The 26546-nt window shown below is 38.4% G+C and overlaps 1 protein-coding gene across 1 annotated transcript; it reads left to right on the top strand.

Annotated features, from left to right (window-relative positions):
* The first annotated feature begins 9946 nt into the window (after window positions 1–9946).
* ALB (albumin) lies at window positions 9947–20461 on the top strand. Its single transcript, XM_032186921.1, has 15 exons — window positions 9947–10031; window positions 11118–11178; window positions 11901–12033; window positions 12946–13160; window positions 13701–13833; window positions 14581–14678; window positions 15441–15570; window positions 16549–16763; window positions 17288–17420; window positions 17805–17902; window positions 18059–18197; window positions 18725–18948; window positions 19458–19590; window positions 20054–20110; window positions 20351–20461. Exons 1-14 carry the CDS (start codon window positions 9947–9949, stop codon window positions 20102–20104), a joined length of 1848 nt encoding a protein of 615 aa, XP_032042812.1. The 3' UTR covers window positions 20105–20110; window positions 20351–20461.
* Window positions 20462–26546: the final 6085 nt, after the last annotated feature.

The following is a 26546-nucleotide window of genomic DNA, read 5'->3' as shown; positions in this document are numbered from 1 at the left end:
AAGGCTGTCAGTGGTGCTGTAGCATTTGGGTGTGTCAGCTGCAAATTTGGGGAGTCCATGTAAAATCACAGAAATTTTGTAGAAGTCCCACAGTCCCACTAGACATGAAGTAATTTCTTCAAGTCTTCAAGAGTTTGAAGTTGGGAGCAAAAACAGTGGTTTCCTAGTTCTAATCACTAGTTAATTTTCAGCATGCTTTTCTTCAGATTTTACCACACACGTGCTTAAACTTAGAAAAAAGTTTGTAGTCATGGCTTTTATAAGTTGGAGTTCACAGATATACATCTTAAATGAATTCAGAATAAAAACAGCCCAAACACTTCCTGCCATTTGTCAGAAGTTTTCAGTATCACTTTCATTGCTAAACCTGAACCACATCAAACTTAGAGAAGAAATATTAACAATCTCTTACCAAACAAAAGCTTTCAGCTTTGGCTCTCTGCACTGAATGGTACTATACTGCCAAAGACAATTGAGCTACAGTTGACTGCAGTTGGACTTTTCCAGGCACAGTGCCATCAACAACTCCTTGAGGTTGAATGGCTTTTATTAGCTATTGACAATAAAGTAGCCACAACAGAGATGGATTGGTGAAAAGAATGAACCACAGAAACTCTTGAGTGAAAGTTTTCAGAGAACTTGGAGCAAATCTGTTAAGGTCATTAGAAATATATGAAGTGACTCACAGCTAAACCTATGCATAAGTAGAATAGATCCAAAAAGAGTTTATCAAAGAAGAAAACACATGAAAAGTATATTAAAATTGAAATGAAGCACAGAAATAGAGTTGCAACAAAATCATTGCTGTGTGTACTACTGAAAAAAAACATACTAATCTAATATATACAGTTCCATGTGTATCAGTTATGCCAACCACTTTTTAATGATATTGTAAAGAAGAATGCAAGCAGACACTGAGAATATGAGATTCTGCAGATTTATAACATCGGCGGGATATAAAAGAGCAAAAATAGGTAGATCATAAAACTCAGAATGACAGAGGCTGAAAAGCTCAGGCAGCAGCATGGAAATTGGAAACTGAGTGCCAAATAGTTTTGAGGGCACAAGTGAATGTGCTGGATTCCAAAGGCCTCCTGAGAATTATGTAAGAGGAAGAAAAAAAGATCACCACAGACAGTTATATCACGGAACAAACAACAATCACACCACTGCAACAATTCAAATTACAAATAGTGTATCAAAGAAAAGTCGAAAAAATATTGAAGAAAAAAGCTCTTTTAACTGAAGGCATCATGAACCCAGTAACACTGTACCTAGGATAATTCATTTTTTGTATCTATTTTGTAGACAGATATGCACTATACTCATACAAAAACATCGCTATGATATTTTGGAGGGACCCTGTAGCTAGAAATTGATAAAATGATCACGTCAGTATTTCACCTAATCTGCAGATTACCTACTTATAAAGACCAAAAAAAAAAAAAAAAAAAAAAAGAGTCAGGAAAACAGGGAAAAAAAGACCTAACAGATAAAATTCACAGAACTTTCCAGCTGATAGACCTCACAAAACATTGAAGGCTACACATTTAGAAATCAGATTACTTCCATTGGAAGGGCCCTACAAAGGTCCAGTCCAGCTGCCTGACCACTTCAGGGCTAACCAAAATTTAAAGCATATTATTGAGGGCATTATCCAAACACCTGAACACTGACAGGCATGGAGCATAAACCACCTCCCTAGGAAACCTGTTCCAGTGTTTAATGACCCTCATGGTAAAGAGTTTTTTCCTAACGTCCAGTCAGAGCCTCCTCTGATGCAGCTTTGTGCCATTCTCATGTATCCTATCATCAGTTACCAGGGAGAAGAGGTCAGCACCTCCCTCCCCACTTGCTCTCCTCAGGAAGTTGTAGAGTGCAATGAGATCACCTCTTGGCCATCTCTCCTCCAGACCAGACAAACCAATTTTCCTCAGCCTCATCTCACAAGGCATGCTCTCCAACCCTTTTGTCAGCTTTGCTGTCATCCTCTAGATGCATTCAGGTATCATAACAGCCTTTTTATATTATGGAAGCCAGACTTGCAGACAATATTTGAGATGAAGCTGCACTGACATAAAATATACTGGGAGAATCACCTCATCTGACCGGCTGGCTATGCTGTGTTTAATGCACCCCAAAATGCAGTTTGCCTTCGTGGCACAGTGCTGACTCATTTGGGTAGGCTGAAGCAATTTAATGCATTACAAAGGAGTCTATATGAAACGCCTACAAACACCTTACATCATTTTGTCTTACATCATATTGTCTTACATCGTAAGACAAAGCAAAACCATTCTCATGCTTTTAATGCCAAAGGCTGGTACTGGCATCTGTTGCTTGATAAGGAAAATGGCTACATCACTGTGCTCTGGATTTCATGAGACAAATTGATAGGGATGGTAGAATGCCCTAGGGATCGAACATACAGTGGCTTAAAAGCAGGACAGGCAACAGGAGTCACTAACAGGATTCAAACACCTTAGAGATTAATGTCAAAACAGAATACATCAGATGAAAAAGGGGCATAGCAATAAATCCTGTGATGTCTGAAGTCAATCTTTTCTGATCAGTGGAAATAAGCAAGACTGAAGAAAAAGGAGATTGCTGGCTGACTGCTATGCCATATGCGATACACTTACTAATTTACCTGCAGTTTCCTCTCACTGGGCAAAAACAATAAAGAAGATATCCATTCCAAAAGGCATTACTAAATCATCATAAAGTCTTTGTTAAAAAATATTTCACATTGTTCTTTTATGTCAGCCTACTGTGTATAAGCTCTCTGGGTGAGTCAAGGATGGGAGTGCAGAAAAGACACAGGTCATCTGAAAGATGAAGCAAAGAGTAGGAACTAACTTCCCCATTCTGAAATTCCATGGTAAGTGGAATGTGAATGAATAAAAGCACATTGTTGCAGAGATAGGGACTAGGACAATGTTTCTAGATATACGGCATCCAGGAGCTTTCATATTAATCTTACTAACACCCACAGAGCAATAAATGCACAACTGAAGCATCTTTCACTCTCATATATGTGCAATAATAAGCTCCACTAGAACAGTCCAGAAGGAAACTCCAGAAACTACTATAGATGATCAGAAGGTATTTTTATGAAGCATCTCACACACAGAGAGAATACTGTTGCATGATGTTCTTGGAACAGCAGGGCTAAACCTGAGATACTATGAGATACAGAGAAGATTTCTTCTGCAGCAGTCCTAGATCATAAAGAGAAAACTATGAAAAATGCATTTTTCCTTCTAAAGGAAAGCACCATTTAAAGCAACTATATACCAGATTGAAGGCAGGAACTTGAAAGAACAAGAATCAGCTCTGATGACAGACTAATAATTACTACTAACATCATATATAAAAGCAATACATGTATACTATTAAACATATTTTTGGGAAGAGATATTTTTGAAAACATATGCTGGGGCCATTAGAGCCCACTGAGACCTGATCAACAAGACCAAAACCAGATTTGCACTGGCTTCTCCTACATCTGCTTGCAAGGCCTTCTCAAGGCCTTTAGGGCTAGTATGGCATGAAAGAGCCTTCTTCCAACTCCTGCCATGGTAAATGCCATATTAACAGGTGATTAGGGACCTACCTAAGCAAAAAGAAAGGAGTAACTTAAAAAGAAGGGGCATGAATGTGTGTGTGCCTGTCTTGAGATGGACTTTGGAAGGTATAATGTTACATTATGCAATCAGGTTGTTCAATTCATGCTTAGCTTTGCAGTCCGGAAAACATACATCCACCATCTGTAACAATATATATAGAAAATATTTCAAAACACATCTAAAACAATTTGTTTAAATTATGTTTTTCAGCATATTTAAGAAATCTCTGCTTTCTAGGTGGGCTTGATGTTAGAGAGAGACCATAGAGAGGACAGCAAGCTCTGCATGTTATTCAGTCTGAAGTCTTTCTCCCTCTCTTTAAAGTAAGCACTAAATACTGCATATTCTGGACACAGTCTGTGTCCTGGATTTTGGCATGAAGCTCAGGTTTGCAAAACTGTTTTGGTGGTGAGGATGCAGATCTGTGCTCTTGAATCTGTTCCAGGAGAGGAGTACAAAATTAAGCCACTAAATTGCAATTTGAGCTTATTGGAATTAGGTATTTGAATTATTAAGGTGCAGTGAAACTATGGATTTACTTGATTAAACTCTACTTGATTTAAACACTCATATTTTGATGGAAAAAAAAAAAAAAAAAAAAAAAAAAAAAAAAAAAAAAAAAAACCTCTGGAAAACTGAAGATGAGTGGCCTGTCTCTCAGGATGACTGGCCTAACATGGGAACTAAGGATGTTCCCAAAAGGCATGCCCTGTCGTGGAATACTGTTAGCAGGTCTCTGCCTATTCTGCTACAGTAATCAAATCCTTCCAATGTTTATGTTTGCTCATTGGATGGGCATTCTTGCTCACTTTATATCTCTGAGTCCATCTCTGTTCAAATAAAAGCCATATATCTGTTTCAGTTGTTTGACTTGTTTTACATTGGAGCCAAACATCAGCGATAAGAATAGCAAACATAATGCACCGCAGCAGGAAAAGACTGGTACCTGAGCGTGTGTCTCAGATTACAGACACTTATTGAGAAATGTACTGCTAATTAAAGTTATTTTAAAAATGAACTACTGCCCAATGGCAAAGAAATACTGGTAAAGCACATGTCCATAGGCCCAGCACTGGAAATAGGAGATGACAACACCTTTTTAAGCATTATGTCACCTCGGCCTGCTGGTAGATTGGAAGGGAAGTAGCATTCTTTTTGTAGGTTCCATCCACTTTAGGAAAAAGCTATTCTTCATTTTGAGGAAGAACAAAATTGCTAGTTGGCTGCCCACCTTTGTGTTTTCATTAGATAGGTAAAAAGCCAAAGAAAAACAAAGAACAAAACCACCTCCAAAACAGAACTGTGGTTACTGGCAGTAGATGCGGTCCTGGCACACGAACATCTCAAGATCTGATGTGTATCTCAAAGTTCATTAACACAAAGAAGCCTTTTGGTCTTTAACACAAATAAGAAATAGCATTAAATAAGTTGAGGGCCACAGAATTAGGAGGTCTGGGAGATCACTGTGACAAGGACTTACTTTCCAGAAGTGCTCTGGCAGTTTTCTTATGATGATATATCAAATTTGTTACTCAAACAGCTTCAGTAATTTTAGTACATTTTGGTCTGCATATATGTAATTTTTAGTAGGAATACTAATCCCTGTGAAATATGAATACCTTTCCCTTCCATTTCTGAATGCTTTCCACTCTCTTGCAGTCTCCTATAAGTGCAAACCATGTGGACACAAAGATGAATAGGTGTTTCTTTTTGGTAAATGAAGAGTTATTGTAAAATTCATGGTTCAGAAAGTCCAAATGAACTGTTGCTCTACCATGGCATCTCTTCATTCTTTGTGATTATGTTGTATCATAAGAGAGCTGACAGCACAAAATGAAGCCTGTCCATAGGCAGACTGGAAGGAGATTGTTAAGTAGGTATCCTTGAACATATTTCTCCACTAGGAGTCTGAGAATAAAGTTACCTACCCTGTATCTAGTCTTTCACTTTACACAGCATGGTGTGATGGAAATATTTTTAAATGATGCTTCCTTTTTTTGCAGAATTACTGCCCTTGGTTCCCCACAGCTGAGATTGTAATACCAGTTACTGTTTGCAACTTTACTGTTGAATGTGTTTGTAAATGGATTCATCTTAATGTATGTGCAAGTGCTTCCATCTTAAAATGCAATTGCTATGTTCCTTTCTTAATACTAGGACAGCTTTGCTGAAAGTTTACTCAAAGCAGTATGGAAGAATTGAGCAACAGGAAGCTCAGTATAATACTTAATATTGTTAAACAAACAGCAGCATTGGAGTTCAAATCTCTTTTTCAGCAGTAATATGAAATGTTGGCATGAAGTACAGGACAGACAACAGAAGATATCTAGAAATAAACATGGACCCTGTATTACAAACTTACATATTAACTCCAGGGGACCAGTAGTGTTCTTGCTAACACTGCACAATGCTGCAGGGGAAAATTCCAGATAGCTTTCAAGATGCAACAGTAAATATTGAGACCTTTTCTTGTGCTAAATTTCAACAAAACAGAAAAGACTTTCATCTCCCAGTCCTTACTGCCTTTTCTTCAGACTGCTTTGATATACCCTTAGAACATTGCCAGAGCTGGTCTAAGGCATGATTTATCACTATCACATTTTTTCAGCACTGTGACTTGGGCAATGTTCCCAGTCTGGTTGCATTTCCCATTCACTTTATGGTTGTCAACAATACACCTAATTACATGTTTATATCTCACTGAGTGCCATTAATTGCTAAACTGGGCCTTGATCCTTTACATCGCTAACAAAAAAAAAGCTATTTTTCATGTGCAAACACATCAGGAGCAGATTTGGGAAAGTGAAAAGTTTCTTCTTGTTGTTGCTGTTGTTTTTCAGAAGCAGCAGCTTGTATAAATTCCATTGTATCAAGCTATAATGTAAAGTCATCTAGCTTTTAAGCAGTTTTTCATGGAGCACAGAATGGTCTTTTTGAGAGACAGGATGCATTGATGCATTGTGTTAACATGTTTCTTATTAAAATTACCTGGAAATATCTTTGTCTTAGATATGTCATTAGATTTATTTTGGATACATTTAAAAACTCAAGTTCAGAAACAAGGTTTTTGTTGTTTTGTTTTGGTTTTGATTTGTAAAACTTCCAGAAATCTCAAAATTGAATTATTCATATAACTCCCAGCAGGAATACTATAGCATTGCAGTAGAATGGCTTGCATCAGGAGAAAAAAAAAAAAAAAAAAAAAAAAAAAGGAGAGAGAGAGAGTAGAAGACTAAGGAAGTATTAGAAGACCTTGCTCTGAGCTATACCAGTTTACTTGCTACCAGAAGCAGTGAGTTGCGAGGCAGAGCACGACCTCCAGCAATGCACTGAGAATAGGTAGGGGGACTGAAATCCAGCCACTGGAGGGAGAAACTCCTTAAAAGCAGCAGCCCCCTCTCAGAGGGAGCTTGTACTGGTGCTTTGCAACCCAGAGCAGAGGGGCAGCAGCAGGAGAGCTCCCTGGGACAGCCCAGGGAAGTGGTTGAGTTAACATCCCTGGAAGTCTTCAAAAATGTGTAGATATTGAATTTAGTAAGGTGGTTTGGTGGTGGACTCATCAGTTCTAGGTTAAGGGTTGGATGGGATGATCTTAGAATGGAAAAGACCTCTAAGATAAATTCTGTTCTATGGTTCTGTGATAGATTCTATTCTATGGTTCTATGATCTGGAAATCCATTCACTTTTTAGCCTCTTGGAGAGAATATGTTAGTTACTACAGTTCTACATTTTTTTTTTTTATTTTTTTTTCCCACTAGACCTTCCATTTTAAGAATCTTGAACATTAAGCCTTAAAATTACTAGAGCCTCTCCTAATTTGTTTTTGTTTGTTTGTTTTCCCTTTTCTAATAGTCTTGGTGGAATAAGATTTTAAGGCTTTGTCGTCTCTTCTCCATCTCAGCTCCGCCTAACCAAGTGTTGTCTGCACTGGGTGTATATATTCATATTCATGTATATTTTGTAATAACAGAAGAAGAGCATTTTACTGAACTAACACAAGCAGCACTGAGGTCATGGGACAGGAGTAGAATGATCAGAAGAAATGAGAGGACATGATGGGGGGACTGGAAGAAGATTTGGAAAGGAGGAAGGCCAACAGGTACTGGTTGCCAGAAACTTGAAAGCTAATTAATTTCAACTCTGTATTTGACTTGAAATTACTAACTGTTTACATTTCAAGTTAAGAGAAGGGTCTACCTAACCAGAGCATTTTAAGTATATTGATAGATAGGCAGGGCAATTACTGTCAGAGATCATATCTGTGCTGCATCTGATAGTGGCCAAAATAAGGTACTTTGGGAAAAGTACAATGGCATGACATAATCTAGTCTCAGTGAAATTTATATGTAAATATGGCTAAATTGAATGAAACTCACTGGCAACAACAACAGGGTTTTGAACTCAGGAGAGAATTAGAACACAGGTTACACCACTATGAAGATATCTCACTTCTAGGAGGAGGAGATAACGAATCAACAAGACAGGCAAGCCTTTTGTGATGTTAGTGGGAATTAGGTAGTGACAACCTGGGATCAGGAAAGATGAGGAAAGCATCCTGGGTAGTGAAAGCAGAAGGATGGAAAGTTGCAGAAGAGGTCTGGAAGGGTGTGCTTTTCATGCTCTAAGATGTTGGTCAGTCTTTGCCTGTCCCTCAAGATATCATTATCAGCAGATCATAAGCCAGAAATTTAAAGTTCTTCCTGGGTGGCTATATAATAATTTTAACAACTTCTTTCAAGCTGATGAGTGTCTCCTCCAGAGGAAATTTATCCAGCTTTTGGTAATGAAAACTTAAATAATTATCTGCAATAGATAAGAATATTTCCTTACATTCTGTATTAAAGAGACTGAGGGACAGACTAAAATGTCAACGGTGTAACCATTTATTTCTGGCTGCTGAAACTATTCAGAGTGAATGATATAGAGGAGTTCAGCTCTCTTGTGTACTCTTCCCCAGCTCCCAATGCTAAAAAAAAAGTTGAAATCAGCTGGTGTACATTATACAATTTCCTGCTGTGGAACTGCATCACTTTGCACTCAGTAGGGATCAAGCCTTATGCTTGATATTTTTTGAAGCTTCTTACTAAATATTCTGGAAAAATAGTTTAAGCTTTATACCATGCCCAGGCACTCCATGCAAATGTCACAATTCTTCCTGTACCCGATCTCCTTAATTACTGACTAATTAACAGAAACCTTTCAAAGAGGAGAGCAGTGCATAGTGAAGAGAATAGTCTTTGAAGGATGTCAGGGTAAATGAAAATTCATTGGAAAAATTATCAAGTGACAGCTCTTACAAATGTTTACAGATGTGTTTGGCAATTTTGTGGATCCTGATGAGTAGCAGTACCCCAGAAAACCAGAATGGGATCTACCAAATCAGGTGCTCAAACAGCCCTTTTCCTTTTTTAGCAGCCCTCCTTTTGTTACCTTAAGCCTATGTCCAGAAATCTGGGGTGAGGTGAAGTCTTACACAGAGTAAAATTGTCATTTCCAACTTACTAACAGATTTATTGTCCACATGAAATTGTTCCACCCTGGAGCTACATATATTGTGAGATTCAGATTCCTTGGTTTCAAACTTTTACTCTCTGTTTCTTCAAGAATTCAGAAGCCAATTAAAATTGGAGATGCTGTTTACTGGTACCTTTGCACTAATCGTTATATTTTACCAATATGGAAATTTTATTCCAAATGAAAGGCTAGATTCACCTGTGTGCCTTGTGCCATTCCTAGGTGAGAGAAACCAATATTTCCTTCTTAAACATTCAATTTGTTTCTGTCCCTGGAGGACTGAAAGCATGTAGCCTGTCCTAAGGAGACTGCCATCTCATCTTTGTAAGGGGATTTAAAATTAAAACTCTGTAATTTAAAATGATTATGTGAACTCAGTCCTATCTAGGTGAATTATTACTGTACAGTACCAACTTGCTGCACTTTTGAGCAAATAGTAGCAAAGAAGAAGCACGGCTATAGGATTAGACGATGACATTTTGATCTGATGCCTTGAACTCCTTGTTTGTAATTTGATAAGGAAATTTACGCAAAACTTTATCTGTTTGGATGCTGGAAGGTTCAACCTTTTCAGGACAAAAAGGTCCAGTGTAAAACATAACGAACAAATAATATCAAATTCATTTTTGGCAAGGACATTGCAAGTTTTGTAATCTTCTTCAGACCAAATGGAAATCTCCAAATGCCAGCTCTATGGTTAATATTTTACAGAAACAGGTAGTAAAGAGGTATATAAGAAAATGCTTTCCCTTCAATCTTCCTAGCATTTCTGAATAATTTAGCCCACATCATAATCTGCAACCATGAAGTGGGTAACATTAATTTCATTTATTTTCCTCTTTAGTTCAGCAACATCCAGGAATCTGCAAAGAGTTGCTCGAGATGCAGGTAAGAAGGGATTAATTAATTGCCCTTATCGTCTTTGCTATATTGACTTAATGACTGCAATGCAATTTCGTGAACAAATCTCGTAAGCCTGATCCAAAGAGGGGAAAAAAAAAAAAAAAAAAAAAAAAAAAATAGCGATTGACTTGAAAAGAAACTGAATTAAGAAATCTTGAGGAGATGGGTAGAATACTCCAGACAATCACTTAACTGAGCAAGTAGGTTTGGTGACGTGTCACTTTGTACCATGAATGAATTACATGAACAGATGTTGATCGTTACTGTGGCCACCTGCCTCAGTATCTGTTTGGAAAATCTTGTGGGAGTCTTCTTACCACAAACAAGCTATAACCACAATCTAGGTTTATTACTATCAGGACCAAGTGAAGGGTCTATAACCACAATCTAGGTTTATTACTATCAGGACCAAGTGAAGGGTCTATAACCACAATCTAGGTTTATTACTATCAGGACCAAGTGAAGGGTCTCATCTGTTTTCCTGCTCGTGATGAGCTCAGATGGTATGCATTCAGTGAAAAAATCATACATGTCTGCCCAGTTCATAATTTTGTCTTTGAAGAAAGAAAAATCTACGAATGCTTAGTCTAATCAAACTGCAGCTGCATTTCTTTATTTGTAGATTAGATATGATCATGTTGGTTATGTAAAGTGCATGTGCTAACCACTAATAGGAAGTCACAGCAGTCATTTTGAATATAATTACAAAGGTGAATATTATATTAAAATAAAAAAAAATACACACTTGAGTGCCTTCAGAAAGATAGGCATGCATAAGAATTAAGTATTTGCAGACAAATGGTCATCTAAGACAACAAAGAATTCTAGATGGCCTGAAGAAACCTTTAGAATGACATACCTGGAATAGCTGTGCAGATTACACAGGATGGTGTACCCAAAGATGGGAAGCACTCAGCATTAGCTTGGTCTGTTCCAAAATAATGATATGTGCAAGAGCTGGTTTAATGATGCACACTTCTGAAATCTGGCCTGAGGTGCCCAGAATGTATTCTTCAAGGGGGTCTAGCACAGCAAATGAACATCACTGTTCTTTTATTTTTTTTCCCATAGATCACAAGAGTGAGATTGCCCACCGCTACAATGATTTGAAGGAGGAGACATTTAAAGCAGTGTAAGTAAATGTTCTGCTTACATGTTCTGATTGTTTTCCATCTCTATTGATATTGAATTAAAAAGGGAAACTTAAACACTGTATGAGCTCATGAAAGGTGCATGGGTCTCATCAAACCATTGCATTGAATTAGCCTTCTTACTGTTAGTATGCAAAGCTTACAGGTGCTATAAGAGCTGCAAAAGTCATGATGACTTTCTTGCTCTCTGAGAGCACAACTCCTTGCATTATGAGGAAACCTGTGTTCCTCATGTGAAAAGAAAATACATGTAAATAATACAGTTTTGATAACCTTTGGGTGGAGAGAAGTTATTCTGGACTAAGACATTACCAAAAAAACCCACAACCTTCTAGCAAGTTTTCTGAGACAATTCAATGATTTCCTTTTGAAATGGGTTTTGGGAATGGCAGAAGGCCCTTATAAGAACATAATTATTTCTGGAAGAAGACACTGTGAAGACCATCATCTGTAACAATGGCAAAAGCAGCTTAGTTTATGGTAGTTAGGAATGTACTGGTTAAAGTGGCAGAAAATTCAAATCAATCTTTTCCATGTTAATTCTAGTCTATCATTTAAGGAGGTGAGAAGAGCAAGAATATGGGTTCCAGTATTAATGATCTTTGTATTACTCTATTTAAGTATTTGTGCATATTGTTTGAACAAGTAATTTTGAATCTTGTGTTCCTTATCTCCATATAGCAAAATTTGCTTTCTGTTTCAGTGCCATGATCACATTTGCCCAGTATCTCCAGAGGTGTTCTTATGATGGACTGTCTAAGCTTGTGAAGGATGTTGTAGATCTGGCACAAAAGTGTGTGGCCAATGAAGATGCTCCCGAGTGCTCAAAATCACTGGTAGGTAGCAAATCCTTTGGTATTATGTTTCTTCTCATTCTATGCAGCTACCAGAATCATCCTCATTGAGGATTTATACTTGTCATCAGTCAAGGTTCAGATTTTTATGTTGAAACAGAGAACTTGTTTTTGTCAGGTTCTGAAACTCTGCCTTTCAGAAGTGCCACAATGATGGGTGGAGTTATATATTGGAGCCCCAAAAGCAGACTTCAGTACATTAAGTATAGTGTTGTCCATAAATAAATGTTACCATTAGTACAAGTACCCTGTCTGCAAAATACAGGTCTAACTGTAGGAATTTAAGCAGCCATAGTGTGTGGGTTTTCATACGGGGTGACTTGAAAAAGATACCTGTCATAATTCAAGGTAAAAAGTTAAAAAACAAACAAACAACAACAACAACCTGCTCAGATCAGGTATCCTAAGATGTTTACAGGTACATAAGATCCCTGGATGCCTAGCAGGTTCAGCCAGGCCCCTGAGAAATTTAGGTGCTTGTGTTCTTGCCAGTTCTCACATTCAAACCAAATTACATGACTATATTAGTTCTCCCTAAAGGCTTCCCAAGCTGATCATCAAATAGAACACCAAATCCTGCTTCAATTCATCTGAGAATTCACTTTAGTCAGATTACAAGTAAAAGGAGACCACTGACTGGCATGGAGTATTTTAACTTATAATTTTTTTTTTAGTAGGGCATTGTAATTTTTGATATTGGACGACATAAAATAAAACTATGAAATTGTGTTGAAAGCAATGGATTATTCTGATTTATGGTCTAAATCTTCCCTGGTAAAATTTTACTTACTTTTGAGTTTGGGCTTTCTCTTACAGATAGATAGAAAGTACATTACACTACCTATACAACAGTATCTTTCTAACAATAATTTTAACTCATCGTGTCCCTTATAGCCCTCCATTTTCCTGGATGAAATCTGCCAAGTAGAAAAACTCCGTGACTCATACGGTGCAATGGCTGACTGCTGTGCTAAATCTGATCCTGAAAGAAATGAGTGTTTCCTGTCATTTAAAATTCCCCAACCAGACTTCGTTCAGCCGTACCAAAGACCAGCTTCTGATGTTATATGCAAGGAATACGAGGACAACAGAGTGTCATTTCTGGGACAGTAAGAAAAATGGCAATTTTGTACTGTTTAAATATTTAATTGAGCGAACCCCAAGGCATAGTGAGTGTGTAAGGACATTTGAAGAGGCTGTAAGCGTGCAATCAATTATCTGCATGTATAAAACAGCTGCTTAATGATTAAATATCCAAAGCTCTCATCAAATTCTTTTCATTCCATGCTGGAGCAGGCTTTTCCATTCAAAATGGGCCTTAAATGATCACATTTTGTAAATCTTTGGGGACATTTTGCAAAAAAAAATTTATTAGAAAAAACACAGTTTTTCCAACATTAATGTAGTAATTTACTTACTCCAGCTCTCCACTAACCCCATTCTAACCAGAAAGGATATGAAGAAAGGTAACAATAAAGAGAATAAAAAATGTCAATAAAATCCTGGGAAAATGGCCACAGATTAGTTTTTCACACGCAGAATTTTCAAATATTTCACAATGCAAAATCACAATGCAAAGCCTTAAGGCATTTGAGGCCATTTGCTGTTGTCATTGAAATATGTAACTTATGTTTTCCTTTTTCTTATAGTTTCATCTATTCTGTTGCAAGAAGAAACCCCTTCTTGTATGCCCCTACAATCCTTGGTGTGGCTGCTGATTATGAACACGCACTTAAGAGCTGTTGTAAAGAGAGTGATGTCGGTGCTTGCTTGGATGGCAAGGTAAAGCAAATCTTTCACTTTGCTTGAAAACGCTGTAGCTGGTCTGCAACATAAAGGTGAACCATAGCCAGAAGATATGCTACCAAAGAGGCTCTAGGGGAAGACAGATCTTTTTTGGCACCCTAACATTCAATTTCCACACCCAACAGATAGGTGCATGAGAGGTCTCTCCTATTCCTCCCCAGTTCGTTGCATGAGCAAAGGGAGGAGAAAGAGTGAGAAGTGGGTGGAATACTCCTGGCTATGTAATTCTTTGTATGAAGAACTTGTAAAGAAGGGTCAAGATTAATCATGTGCTAGGACTTTGATCACTATCAGATGACTTCCACATAGAACCGTAGATTTTAAGTTAACTTTCAAGATTATTTGGCATGAGCCAAGTTCTCTCTCTGTCTCCAAACTCAGTTCCAATGACTTCCATGTGATCATTGTGGTGCTTTAGAAGAGAACTTACGCTCTTTTGGGGCCACAGAGTTTAAATGAAATTGAATATTTGGTTATAAGAGCAGCTTATCATTAGGTGAATTGCACTATGCCATAAGGCATAGTGTGTAGGCTAGAAGTTAGATGCTGGACTGGGAACTGATTTAGGGCTGCCTAAGGAATTCTCAGTTTGCTTGGCTTTACATCAGTGCTAACTGGACAAGAACCTGTACTGTTTCTGAAGTGGGATTTTCAGATTTGCCTTCTGCTCAGTCCATTAAATGTAATTAGCTTAATGTGACAATGTGCATCCTATTACTACAGGAAACTGCCATAAGAGAAAAAGTCAAGAAAATAAGTGTGAAGCAGCAGTATTCTTGTGGAATCCTCAAGAAGTTTGGAGATAGAATTTTCCAAGCAGAGTAAGTTCCAATCAGTGTTTTATAAAAAGTAGGCTTGTTGGCTTAAACCTGCAACTACTCATGAGGAAAATATCAACACACATAATTCACTTCTATATGCTGAGTTTGATAACTGTACTCACGGTACTTCCCAGTGTAACTTTGGCTGAGGAACACTGTCCAACACAATAGAGATTAGTAGGTCAGTCTTTCTGGACTACACCTGCAGTGATCTCTCAGCCTATTTTTTCAAGTGTAGAATTTAGTTCTGGTCAGGTTTCAGCATAAAGACTGGATGCAGAGGGGAACCTGTGTATTCCAAGTGGATAGTGAGTAGTAGTAAAAAGATCATCCATGTGAGTCACAAAGAAATGAAGCCATCCCTTGAACCAATACACAAGATATAGAGACCTGAGAGAGATCACTAGAACCAGATTCCAATGTGTTTAATCTACGTGTTTTCCAAAGTTGTGCCCTGTTCTGATTCCTGTACTGTGTCTGTGCTAATACAGAGATACTTTACAGTCATTTGAGAGAGGGAATTCTAGGGTGTGATTCTTATATGTACACCTCAGATCAGAAAATCCAAACTTCTTTCTTATCGTTCATTTTAAAGGAGAATTGGATTGCAGGTACAGGTGTCAATGCCTTTTTTTTTAGCCTTAAGTTAGGTGAGAAGAATGAATGTCATCAGTGATGTATAGCATAAGTGTTAGTGATTTGCAAGTTTTCTGTTCCATATGGAGCTTTGAATCAAGTGTATTTTTCTTATTCTCTGTCCAGTAAACTTGCTTTCCTGAGTCAAAAATATCCCAAGGCTTCATTTGCAGAAATCTCAAAACTTATCCATGATGTTAAGGATGTCTACAAAGAGTGCTGTGAAGGGGACATGGTGGAGTGCATGGATGACAGGGTAAGCTAAATATTCTTTAAAAATGTTTACATACATGAAAAACAGTAGGAAATTAAAAATTTCAGTAGCATGAATACCTGCTGAAGTTCACAGTCCTAGGAACTTTCTATTCAACACTGCTGGAAGGTTTCTCAGCCACTCAAAACTTACAGTCAGCTCAGCTGACTGTTACCGGAACTAGGTTTTGGACCATGATCATGATGGCAAGGAGTTTTTATTGATACACACACACACACACACACATATATATACACATACATATATATATACATATGTATATACACACACATATAGTGTGTGTATGCGGTCAAAATCAAAATGTTCATCTGGGAGGGGGATTGTTTGATGGCATTTGATCAATTTAAGTCATTTGTAAACAAAGAAAAAGAAAGTGGAGGCAGAAAGAAATTCTTTGCAATCCTGCTGTGTGATTTTAATCACTATTAATCCAGTTTTTCTGTAGTCCCAATTAATTCTAAAGGACAGCTTGCATAGGAGGATTTGCAAAACTGCAATAATAACCGTATTTAAATATTGCCTGCCCAGCTGGAACTTAGACATACTTCTTATAAGCAGCTGGTGTGCTGGTTTGGCTTCATAAAACTACGGTTTTTAATGTTTTGTTTTCTATCAGAGCTGGACATGTGACAGGACTGAAAAGATTAATCAGGCATCCTTGTGACAGTTTCAGTGGTTTTAACTGCCTTTCCAGAGTTTGTCTCCTCAAAGATTCCAAGATCAGGGAGGGAAGCTGATTCTCCCCCATGCCTGTGAACATCTTGCTTAACACGTGCAGGAAATGCCAGTACCTCTGATTATTTCCCTTTGTATGGAGACAGCATTTCTTTAGGAAATCGCTAAGTAAATAAGTAACCTGAATTAAAAAAAAAAAAGTCTGAAACAGAGAAAAGAGTTGAATTGATCTATCTTTAAATTATTATTTCATAGCTTATCTGAAGCTTTATTTTAATTTTACAGGCAGAGCTTGTGAACTACATGTGCTCTAAACATGAGTCTTTCTCAAGTAAAATCAAAGACTGCTGTGAGAAGCCCATTGTGGAACGAAGCCAGTGCATTATGGAAGCAGAATTTGATGAAAAACCTGCAGATCTTCCTTCACTAGTTGAAAAATACATCCAAGATAAGGAAGTCTGTAAAAGCTTTGAGGCAGGCCATGATGCATTCATGTCAGAGTAAGTAGTACAAATAGTACGTGTGCTTGTCCTGTAAATGATCTGCTTTTGTTTCTGGGCTATGGCCTTTTGTATCACTGGAAAAAAAAATAATAAATCCTCTTGGATATTTCAAGTGTGTATGGAGGAAAGAGAGGACCACATAGAAGTCCAATGTGGCAGATGTAACTTCAGGCCTAGTTTCTCATTCACACTTTGTGGCTATTATCAAAGCTGAATTTGTCGTTGCCTTTATTTATTTATTTATTTATTTATTTTGGTGCTGGTCCACATACATTGTCTGCTTGAGAAGCATTCTGTCCTGGGGAAACTATTTTGTTCCTCTTAAATTTGCCCTGTTGGCAGTCAGAAGAATGGCCAAAACCCAAAACATTTTACTAAAAAAAGCAGGGAACATTTCAAACTTACTGTCCACCTTACTTGATCTCATCTGAGGGACTGTCACTGTCAATTACTGTGTGGTGCATGAGGAAAGCAGCATGTTATTCAGGAGCTCTAATGCTATCAGCTTGTGTGTCTTTCAGGTTTGTTTATGAATACTCACGAAGACACCCTGAGTTCTCCACTCAGCTGATTCTGAGAATTGCTAAAGGATATGAAACACTCCTGGAAAAGTGCTGCAAAACTGACAACCCTGCTGAGTGCTATGCAAATGCTGTAGGTGCAATGCTTTGTTTACTTGTGACTAGAATGCTTGGTTGGTACCAATCATGAAGCAATTCAGTTGAGGAGCAGACAAAAAGCATTTTGAGAGACTAATCCCAGAAGAAGTTAATATTCTGATGGGACATGAAGAAGTGCAAAGCCCATGATAAAGATATGAAATCATCTCAGCTTTTTTTTTACTGAATTTCTGTTAGAACTGAATGCTCATTTATGAATCAAGTCCCCTTTACTCCAGCTAGGCTAGAAGCAAAGAGTTGGCCTTTCAAAATGGATATCTTAGAGCTAGTAAGATTTAGAAGAGACCATAAGGTATATTTGCATGATCATGACCAGAATGTCCTGCTCTGTTACTGATAAATTTTAACTTGTTTGCAGCAAGATCAACTGAATGAACATATCAAAGAAACTCAGGATGTTGTAAAGACAAACTGTGATCTTCTCACTACCCATGGCGAGGCAGACTTCCTCAAGGCGTAAGTACTTTCTGATAAGTATTCTCCAGCATAAATGATGATTCTGGCAGCTTTGGGAATATGCATTTGAACCTGACTTCTATTTTCAGTTCACTAGTGTAGTTAAGCAGAGAATTCTTCAAAAGTGAGCAGTCATTTTTAATGCAATTTTTTCAGATTGCTGATCCGCTACACTAAGAAAATGCCTCAGGTATCAACTGAGACCTTGCTTGAAATTGGAAAGAAAATGACAGGCGTTGGCACCAAGTGCTGCAAGCTTCCTGAAGACAGACGCCTACCTTGTTCTGAGGGTTATGTGAGTACATTTGTTTATTCTTTTTATTCCTCTGAGAGATTTCTTCTGTTCTCAAAAACATGGAAATCTGGTGGGATAGTAAACTAACACTGATTTTTCATAGCCCTCAAGCTAATTAGCAACGTAACAGACTTGGAAGTCCATTCATTTTTAATGAACATGAGGACCTAAATAGCTCTCTCAGATGGCAGCTTGTGAAAATTGTAACTCAGCTTTGCTCTCCTTCAGAAAGCAAAAGTCAGATGATTGAGTCTTTAGGAGCTTGTGTTTAGAAAAAGAGCCTCTTAAAAGAAAACCGTTCTTATTGATTATAGTCTAATGGTCATACCATCAGCAGATTAAAAAACATCTGACTCCAGGAACACACATTCATTTTAAATTCTAAAACTGCCATTTCTGAGCAGCTGATTAGGTTGGATAGCTTCCACTTTCAGCTATGCTATAGTGACACAAACATCACACATTTCTTCTGTTATTGTAGAAGGTTTAACTCATGTTTGTACTTTTTTCCATCTATCTCTCACCAGCTGAGCATGGTGATTCAGGATATGTGCAGGAGACAGGAGACCTCACCTATAAATGACAATGTTTCACACTGCTGCAGTGACTCCTACGCTTACAGGAGACCATGTTTCAGTGCCATGGGAGTAGATACCAAATATGTTCCTCCACCGTTTGATCCTGAGGTGTTCAACTTCGATGAAAAATTGTGCAGTGCTCCTGCTGAAGAACGGGCAACAGGCCAGATGAAGTAAGCTAAATGAAATTCCTTGGAGAATAAACTCAAAAACGTAACACTTGAGCAGGGACAGAAGTAAGCTAACAAAAACCCTGATCTGTTGTCTGACTGGGACTTCACTGCTGACAGAGAAAACCAGATGGAACTATGTATTTGTACTGAGCTTGTCAGCGTGTTACATCACATAGTTAGGAAGAGGCACAATAAGTTACTTTCTTCAAATGAAATTAATGTCTTAACTAAACGTGACCAGTTTCATATACTGTCTCAGACAGTGCAAGTCTTAGGATTTACTCAGTTAACGCAGCATACAGATCATTTCACTAAGTTCTTTCACACCAATAATCAGGATAACAAAAACCCAGCAAGTGATGGTGGTAGACAGGGAGTTTGGCAAAGACCTCTAACACATGACAAAAAGCCTCTTAAATGAACTGTATCTGCATAGAATGACATATTATGCATTGGCAAAACAAATGACAACAGGTAGCGTTAACTATGGCTTGGTGCTTTGTTTTCAGATTGCTCGTCAACCTCATTAAACGCAAGCCCCAGATGACAGAAGAACAAATAAAGACAATTGCTGATGGGTTCACTGCCATGGTAGACAAGTGCTGCAAGCAGTCAGATATCGAGACATGCTTTGGCGAAGAGGTATTTCCTAGCTCCTTTAAAAATAAAAATAAGCATACAGGAAACAGGGAACTCACTAGGAAACCAGCCACTAGGAAAGGTGTAGAAATGTCAGTTTCCAAAGAGCAATCTCTTTATCATGTGAAGCATTAATGGATCTGCATTATTGAGTGAATCCTTTTTTTTAAAAAAAAATATTTATTATTTATAACCAAAGTATCGCATAGGTACATATATTAGGAAGACCTTAGAAGGAATTATTCTGTCTGTAATTCACTCTAAATGTTTATTTTCTACCTTCGCAAAATTGAAAGACACCCAGCACACAAGAACACACAGCTCCTAAACTTAGAAAGTACCATTAGAATTATCCTTTGAGCCATAACACAGACACAAGTTGAAGTTCATAGAAGTTCTTGCACAAGCACTGCGTACTGTGTTCCCTTTGTTTCTCTTTCACAACTGTTTGAATTCCTTTTTCTAGGGTGCTAATCTCATAGTCCAGAGCAGAGCCACATTAGGAATTGGTGCTTAAGACACGGTAGGTAAAAGAAATAACATTTATATAAAAAACAGGTAATCCCATCCCTGTCTCCCCATCTTTCTACCCATTTAACTTCAACTCATAAAGAGCATCTAGCTGCCCTTTAGCCACCATATGTTGGCTTTCTCAATGGGTAGTCAACCAACTACAATCATACAGCGTATGGAAGGTTGAAGTGCTACTAGAATGCTACTGCTTTGCAAAATAATATTATTATTTTTTTTTAATCCCATCTAGGCTGCCCAAGGAGAAAATATGAAGATAAAATGCTTCTGTGTAACTTCTCCTGCCCATTACCTTTTTTCCTTGGTATTGAATGACGGTTTCGTAAATCTTCATTTTTTTTGTCAAACCACATGCTTTTCCAGAAACTTTTCAATTCTATTACTTTGCAAAAAATGAATAGTAAATAAAATCGTTGTAAATCTGCATCTGCCCTGGTCTGCTGGTGACTGCTCTAAGGCAAAGATCTTACAGGCACTCGTTACACAAGATGGTTGTTACAGCAGTATTTATGGATAGGCACCCCATTGTTTTCTCTATTTCTTGCTCTTTTAAAATATTTATGTCCCACCAATCGGATAATATGAAAAGTGGTATGATTTTTAGCTAGACTTTAATAGGAACATTTGACTCCTCACGATTATAATTACACAGTAAGAGAATGTTCCAAACATTCTAAAGAAGTAAAGTCTATAGAAGATTGCTAGTAATGTTCTCTTAAAAATGAAAATAAGATTTTTATTTTTATTATTTTTATAGACACAGATCAAGCATCTCTTCTCTTGCAAAGAACTGCACAGTGAGCTGTTTTTAAACATGTCTATTTATGCCTTTAGTTCTTTATAAAAAAAACTTCTGACTTTAGAGATGCCTTTTAAGAAGCCAACAATCAAAATCATGCCCTTCATTGCAGTGCATTCCTAACAGAGACATTGTTAGGTTCCACACCACTAAAACACCATGATTTTCTATTACATACTTAGTTTCGATCCACAAACAACAACAAAAAAGCACAAATCTTGTACAGTTGAATGTAGGATGGCATGGTTTTTTTTTTTGTTTGTTTTCCAGCTTAGAGCCCTTGCATAATAAAGCATTTTATGGGGGTAGTTTTCTTGGCCTTTAAACCCTTTGTGACTCTAGTTCATGAACCAAGAATCTTCTACAGAACCACATAAATACACTCAGAATGAAACAGGGAAGAATTTGTGAATCTTGATACAATTGGAAGGTTTGAAATTTCAGTCAGTTAGACATAGTTACGCATTGTTTTAGAAGAATGTATGTGGCCTCAAGGTGTTCACAATCGTCTTATTACAGATGCAGGGCTTAGTGAATTTGAGCAAGAAACGTTCAGCAGCTGCAGTTAAACACCTTCCCTTCATTGCTCCATGTTCATGGCAAGGAGCACAAAAGTCATTATAAAGGCCATTCCCATTATCTAATTCACAGTCATGCACTGCAGCTGAGACTAACCTACTCTAGGACACTGTAGTTTAGTTGTAGTTAATTAGAACACATTAAGCTTGTCCAAGGAAAACGTGATTCTGAAGCAGAAAAATCAGGTCTAGCCCCACAAGACTATAAAGAAGTGGGGAATTCTCAGTAGTTTTCCAGTCTTTCATGAGCTGATTAGCTCACTGTAATGTCTGGTAGATCTTTTAAACAGCTACAATACCTACATATACAAAGTTAACAATTCCATTAAGGTTTAGAAATCCAGAATGTGTTTTTAATTACTGCTTGTGTAATTTTGCTGACTCCAAAGGGATACAAAATTCATATGTATGATTTCCAGGCTGCATGTATAATTGCTGAAAAAAGTGATGTGTCAAGGGAACAGAGTAAAGTTGAATATCAATATACCAAAAAATCTGAAAGAAATGAACTGACACCCCTACCCAGTTTCTACAAGTCATAGAAATCCATCCATTTCACTCTTGTACATGAAAGCATCTTTCAGTTACAGAAAGAGCACCCTAGACAAGCTACAGCACTTAAAGGAGTATCTTAAGCCGCGGTAATGCTGTGGTTTCTAAAATTACATCTTAACAGCTTTTACTCCCATGCTGAGCAATTTTCCATGTATTCTTAAGGTCTCTTTTGGGCTGCGTTTTTCCAAAACTGATGCTTTTTGTCAATCCAGGTTCCTTTGTAATGAGGTAAATTTTCTTTTTTCCTTGTAGTGTCTGAGTTGTGTCTGAGTTCAAAAGGCAGAGGAATAAGCAGAGTTGCAGCTCTAGCTAAGACGACAGTGCAGAAATATTCTGTAACCACATAAGTGTCTCCTAAAGAGGTAGGGAAAACTCTCCTGGAACTTGGAACATATTTAAGCTTCTGCTACAAAACCTGAACCATGACTTCAAGTTTCAGAAAGGCCAACTGTTAAGATAACTCTTGGCATGACACCTATGACTTGTTTTCATACAGCAACATTTGTTAGGGTATTTCAACAGACTTTTTGCTTTGATACTTCTGTTTTAACTTCTAGTCCCTAGAACTCACTGAAAAATTACACAAGTATTCCTAAGTAGTCAAGTGGCAAATCAAAACACAAATCAGCACACACATTTGTACGCTGTGACGGGTTTTTGGAAGGCCTGTCTCATTGCCTGTGGACAACTGAGTTTGCAATAATATGCCAAACCAGCCAGAGCACAGAAGCACAGAATTTCTAGGTTGGAAGAGACCTCAAGATCATTGAGTCCAACCTCGATGAACTTGACCAAACCAGCACTGTTGTAAGCATCCATTTCTTGCAGTGTGACAATTCACTTGGCAGTTTTGCTAGTACATGGTGTGCCCTGGAGAGGCTAATGTTTGTTGTGTCTGTCTAGATAGAAAATAGCAATGCCTTCCCAGGGAGATGGTGTCTCAGGAAAGACTTAAGTCTTTTGACTTCAGTGCTGGGGAAGCTCATGGAGCAAATTATCTTGAGTGTCATCGCTCAGCACTTGCAGGGCAACCAGGCGATCAGGCCCAGTCAGTATGGGTTTATGAAAGGCAGGTCCTGCTTGACGAACCTGATCTCCTTCTATGACAAAGTGACACGTTTGGTGGATGAGGGAAAGGTTGTGGATGTGGTCTACTTTGACTTCAGCAAGACTTTTGACACTGTTTCCCACAGCATTCTCCTTAAGAAACTGTCTGCCCATGGCTTGGACTGGCATACACTTTGTTGGGTTAAAAACTGGCTGGATAGCTGGGCCCAAAGAGTTGTGGTGAATAGAGACAGATCCAGTTGGAGGCTGGTCACTAGTGGAGTCCCCAAGGGCTCAGTACTGGGGCCAGTTCTCTTTAGTATCTTTATCAGTGATCTGGATGAGGGGATCGAGTGCACCCTTAGTTTACACACGACACCAAGTTAGGTGCATGTGTCGATCTGCTCGAGGGTAGGAAGGCTCTGCAGGAAGATCTGGATAGGCTGCACCGATGGGCTGAGGTCAACTGCATGAAGTTCAACAAGGCCAAGTGCCGGGTCCTGCACCTGGGGCACAATAACCCCAAGCAGAGCTACAGGCTGGGAGAGGAGTGGTTAGCTGAGAAGGACCTGGGAGTATTGGTTGATAGTCAGCTGAATATGAGCCAGCAGTGTGCTCAGGTGGCCAAGAAGGCCAACAACATCCCAGCTTGCATAAGAAACAGTGTGGGCAGCAGGTTTAGGGAAGTGATAGTCCCCCAGTACTTGGCTTTGGTGAGGCCGCACCTCGAGTACTGCATTCAGTTTTGGGCCCCTTGCTACAAGAGGGACATGGAGGTGCTCAAGTGAGTCCAGAAAAGAGCAACAAAGCTGGTGAGGGGTCTGGAGAACAAGTCTTACGAGGAGCAGCTGAGGGAGCTGGGCTTGTTCAGTCTGGAAAAGAGGAGGCTCAGGGGTGACCTTATCACTCTTTTTAGGTACCTTAAAGGAGGCTGTAGCAAAGTGGGAGTTGGTCTGTTCTCCCACGTGCCTGGTGACAGGACGAGGGGGAATGGGCTAAAGTTGTGTCAGGGGCAGTTTAGGTTGGATGTTAGAAGAAACTTCTTTACCGAAAGGGTTGTTAGGCATTGAAATGGACTGCCCAGGGAAGCGGTTGAGTCACTATCCCTGGAGGTCTTTAAAAGACGTTTAGATGTAGAGCTTAGTGATATGGTTTAGTGGAGGACTTGTTAGTGTAGGTCAGAGATTGGACTAGGTGATCTTGGAGGTCTCTTCCAACCTAGATGATTCTGTGAACATGGTACTGCTGTAATACACAAGGATCTAAAAGAGTGAGATCTTGCAGTGCTGAGTATTCCAGAGAATTACAAAGCCTTGCACTCTGTTCCTGTTTGTATACCCTATTTGCCTATTCCTCCTCCTACAACAGCACAGTATAGCAAACCAATATTTAGCTGTAGTTTGTGATGTACTGTAGCTGCTCAGTAATATGCAAGCTAATTTTTACTTTCTCTATTATCACTTTTTTAATAGCTCATATCTCTTTTTCGTATACCCTCTCTGAAGGTTAATAAAACCATGACCAGTGAACCTCAAATATTCACAAAGACTACATCTGCAAATCAAGTTCTTCAGTCTTTGGAAAAAGCCTGATGTCAGCTACAAACCCATCCTTTACATGAAACACAGTTTTGACAGTATCATCCATTAACACTAGTTGATGGAAAACTCCTCTAAATTAACCTATTTGTTATATTTAGATTTCATATGCTAAACCAACAAAACAAACAAAGTCAAAATCCTTAATTCTTGCGCAAAACCTACCATTGCTGTGTGAAGAAGATGTCTGTACAGATTCCAGAGCTTCCAGAATAACAGCATGATCCAGAAGTTAGAAATGATGCTTTTCCCTTAGGTGATTAGAAAGCAAGATCTTTATCTGACTTCTCCAGGAGTAGAAGGGTAAGAAACCATATCCATTTCCTTCTGCCCTCTCCTTCAGTCTTTAATGCCTTCAGCTGACCACTCATCATCTGCATCCATCATACTCTTCTCCCACCTACCCAAAGCTTATTTTCTTCATCCCTGAATTAATCAGCTACCTCCTCCTGTCCATACCTGTACTATACTCTGAATTATGAAGTAACAGTTGTCTTGTGTGTAAGCAGAGTTTCCATTGTCTTTTAAAACACCAGGTATTGCTACTGGTATTTGTAAGAACATCCCCACAAGGTATTGTCATCTCCTGGCCATGGCATTTCCCTGTTACTGCTTGATTTCTCACAGTCCCTCTGAGGTTGATGAAATGCCACGCCCTCTTGGCCCCATTTGCTTTGCATTCAGTCTCAATATTTGGGAGCTCATGATTTTCGAGAGTCTCTTGTAAAGCCACCTGCTGCAGCTTTAATAAATGGGAATTCCTTTAATGCAGGCTTCAGCTTTCATTTGAACATTTGATAACATCCTGATCTTTGTATATCTTTGTATAATACTTATATACAGGTCATGAGAAAGAAAACAGCAAACTGATCAGTTAGCAAGAACGTTTTTCTAGCTCTCCATACCAGCGTATGATGCTAATCATGAAGAGCTCAGATTTTTTTTTTTTATAAAAAAGTAAAGTATCTCCAGAGCTTGGCAATGGGTAGTGGCTCTGGACCAAGGCATGCTTCTAAGTTTACAGAAAATTCCTCTTGGTCAAACAGCAGCTTTTCTGTTCTCAGATACATGTCAGAAGATCTTTATGACTGTATGATATCAAAAATGTGCAAATTTTGGGTGCATCTTAAGATATACAAGAAAGTCTCCTACCATCATCATGTATCCCTTAGCACCATCAGGTATATTTCTTCATAATATAAATCTTTATGATCTTTTTGCCCAGGGGTTGTTCTCTGTTACCTCTTACTAAGGGTAGCACATGACTTACTGCTCAGCAGTGGGTGTGCTTTTTAAGTTAATTAAAATAAGTATAGCTTAGTAATCAGTGCTAAGTGACTATTTTCTTTCATGTTTTCTGATTCATGCTGTGTTAGTGTCTGGATCCAAAGACCTGGAAGTGACTTTTCTGCAACCAGGACTAGTAAGTTGAGTTTCAACCACGATAAAACTAGGACTAAACTTGTCACTAGGACTAATATTGAAACATTTCATTTGGCTTTGGTTGCTGAATCTCTCAAATTTAACTGCATATAGGTGTCGTACAAGACCTGTGAGAGCATGCTGTACCCTCTGCTCTTCTCTGGTGAAGAAAAAAAATGAAACTTCGTTTACTTCTTTTATTGGAAGCATATAAAACATGGAGAAGATGGGGGAAACTGTCCCTCAAGTTACGCAAAGTAATTGATACTCTGAATTAACTTCCTAATGATATGTAGTCCTAAGTGAAAAATAAAGGCAAATCTCCCCTCTGCCTGAGCCATTATTTGCCAATACCAATACAGACCAATTTTCAAGAAATATTGACAAAAGAAGTGGCTGCAGAGTTCGAGGATTACACCAAGTTATAAT

The sequence above is a fragment of the Aythya fuligula genome, chromosome 4 (assembly GCF_009819795.1).
Source record: "Aythya fuligula isolate bAytFul2 chromosome 4, bAytFul2.pri, whole genome shotgun sequence".
NCBI classification, from domain to species: Eukaryota; Metazoa; Chordata; class Aves; order Anseriformes; family Anatidae; genus Aythya; species Aythya fuligula.
Note: the sequence above shows the minus strand (reverse complement) of the source record. Positions and strands in the feature narration are given on the sequence as shown.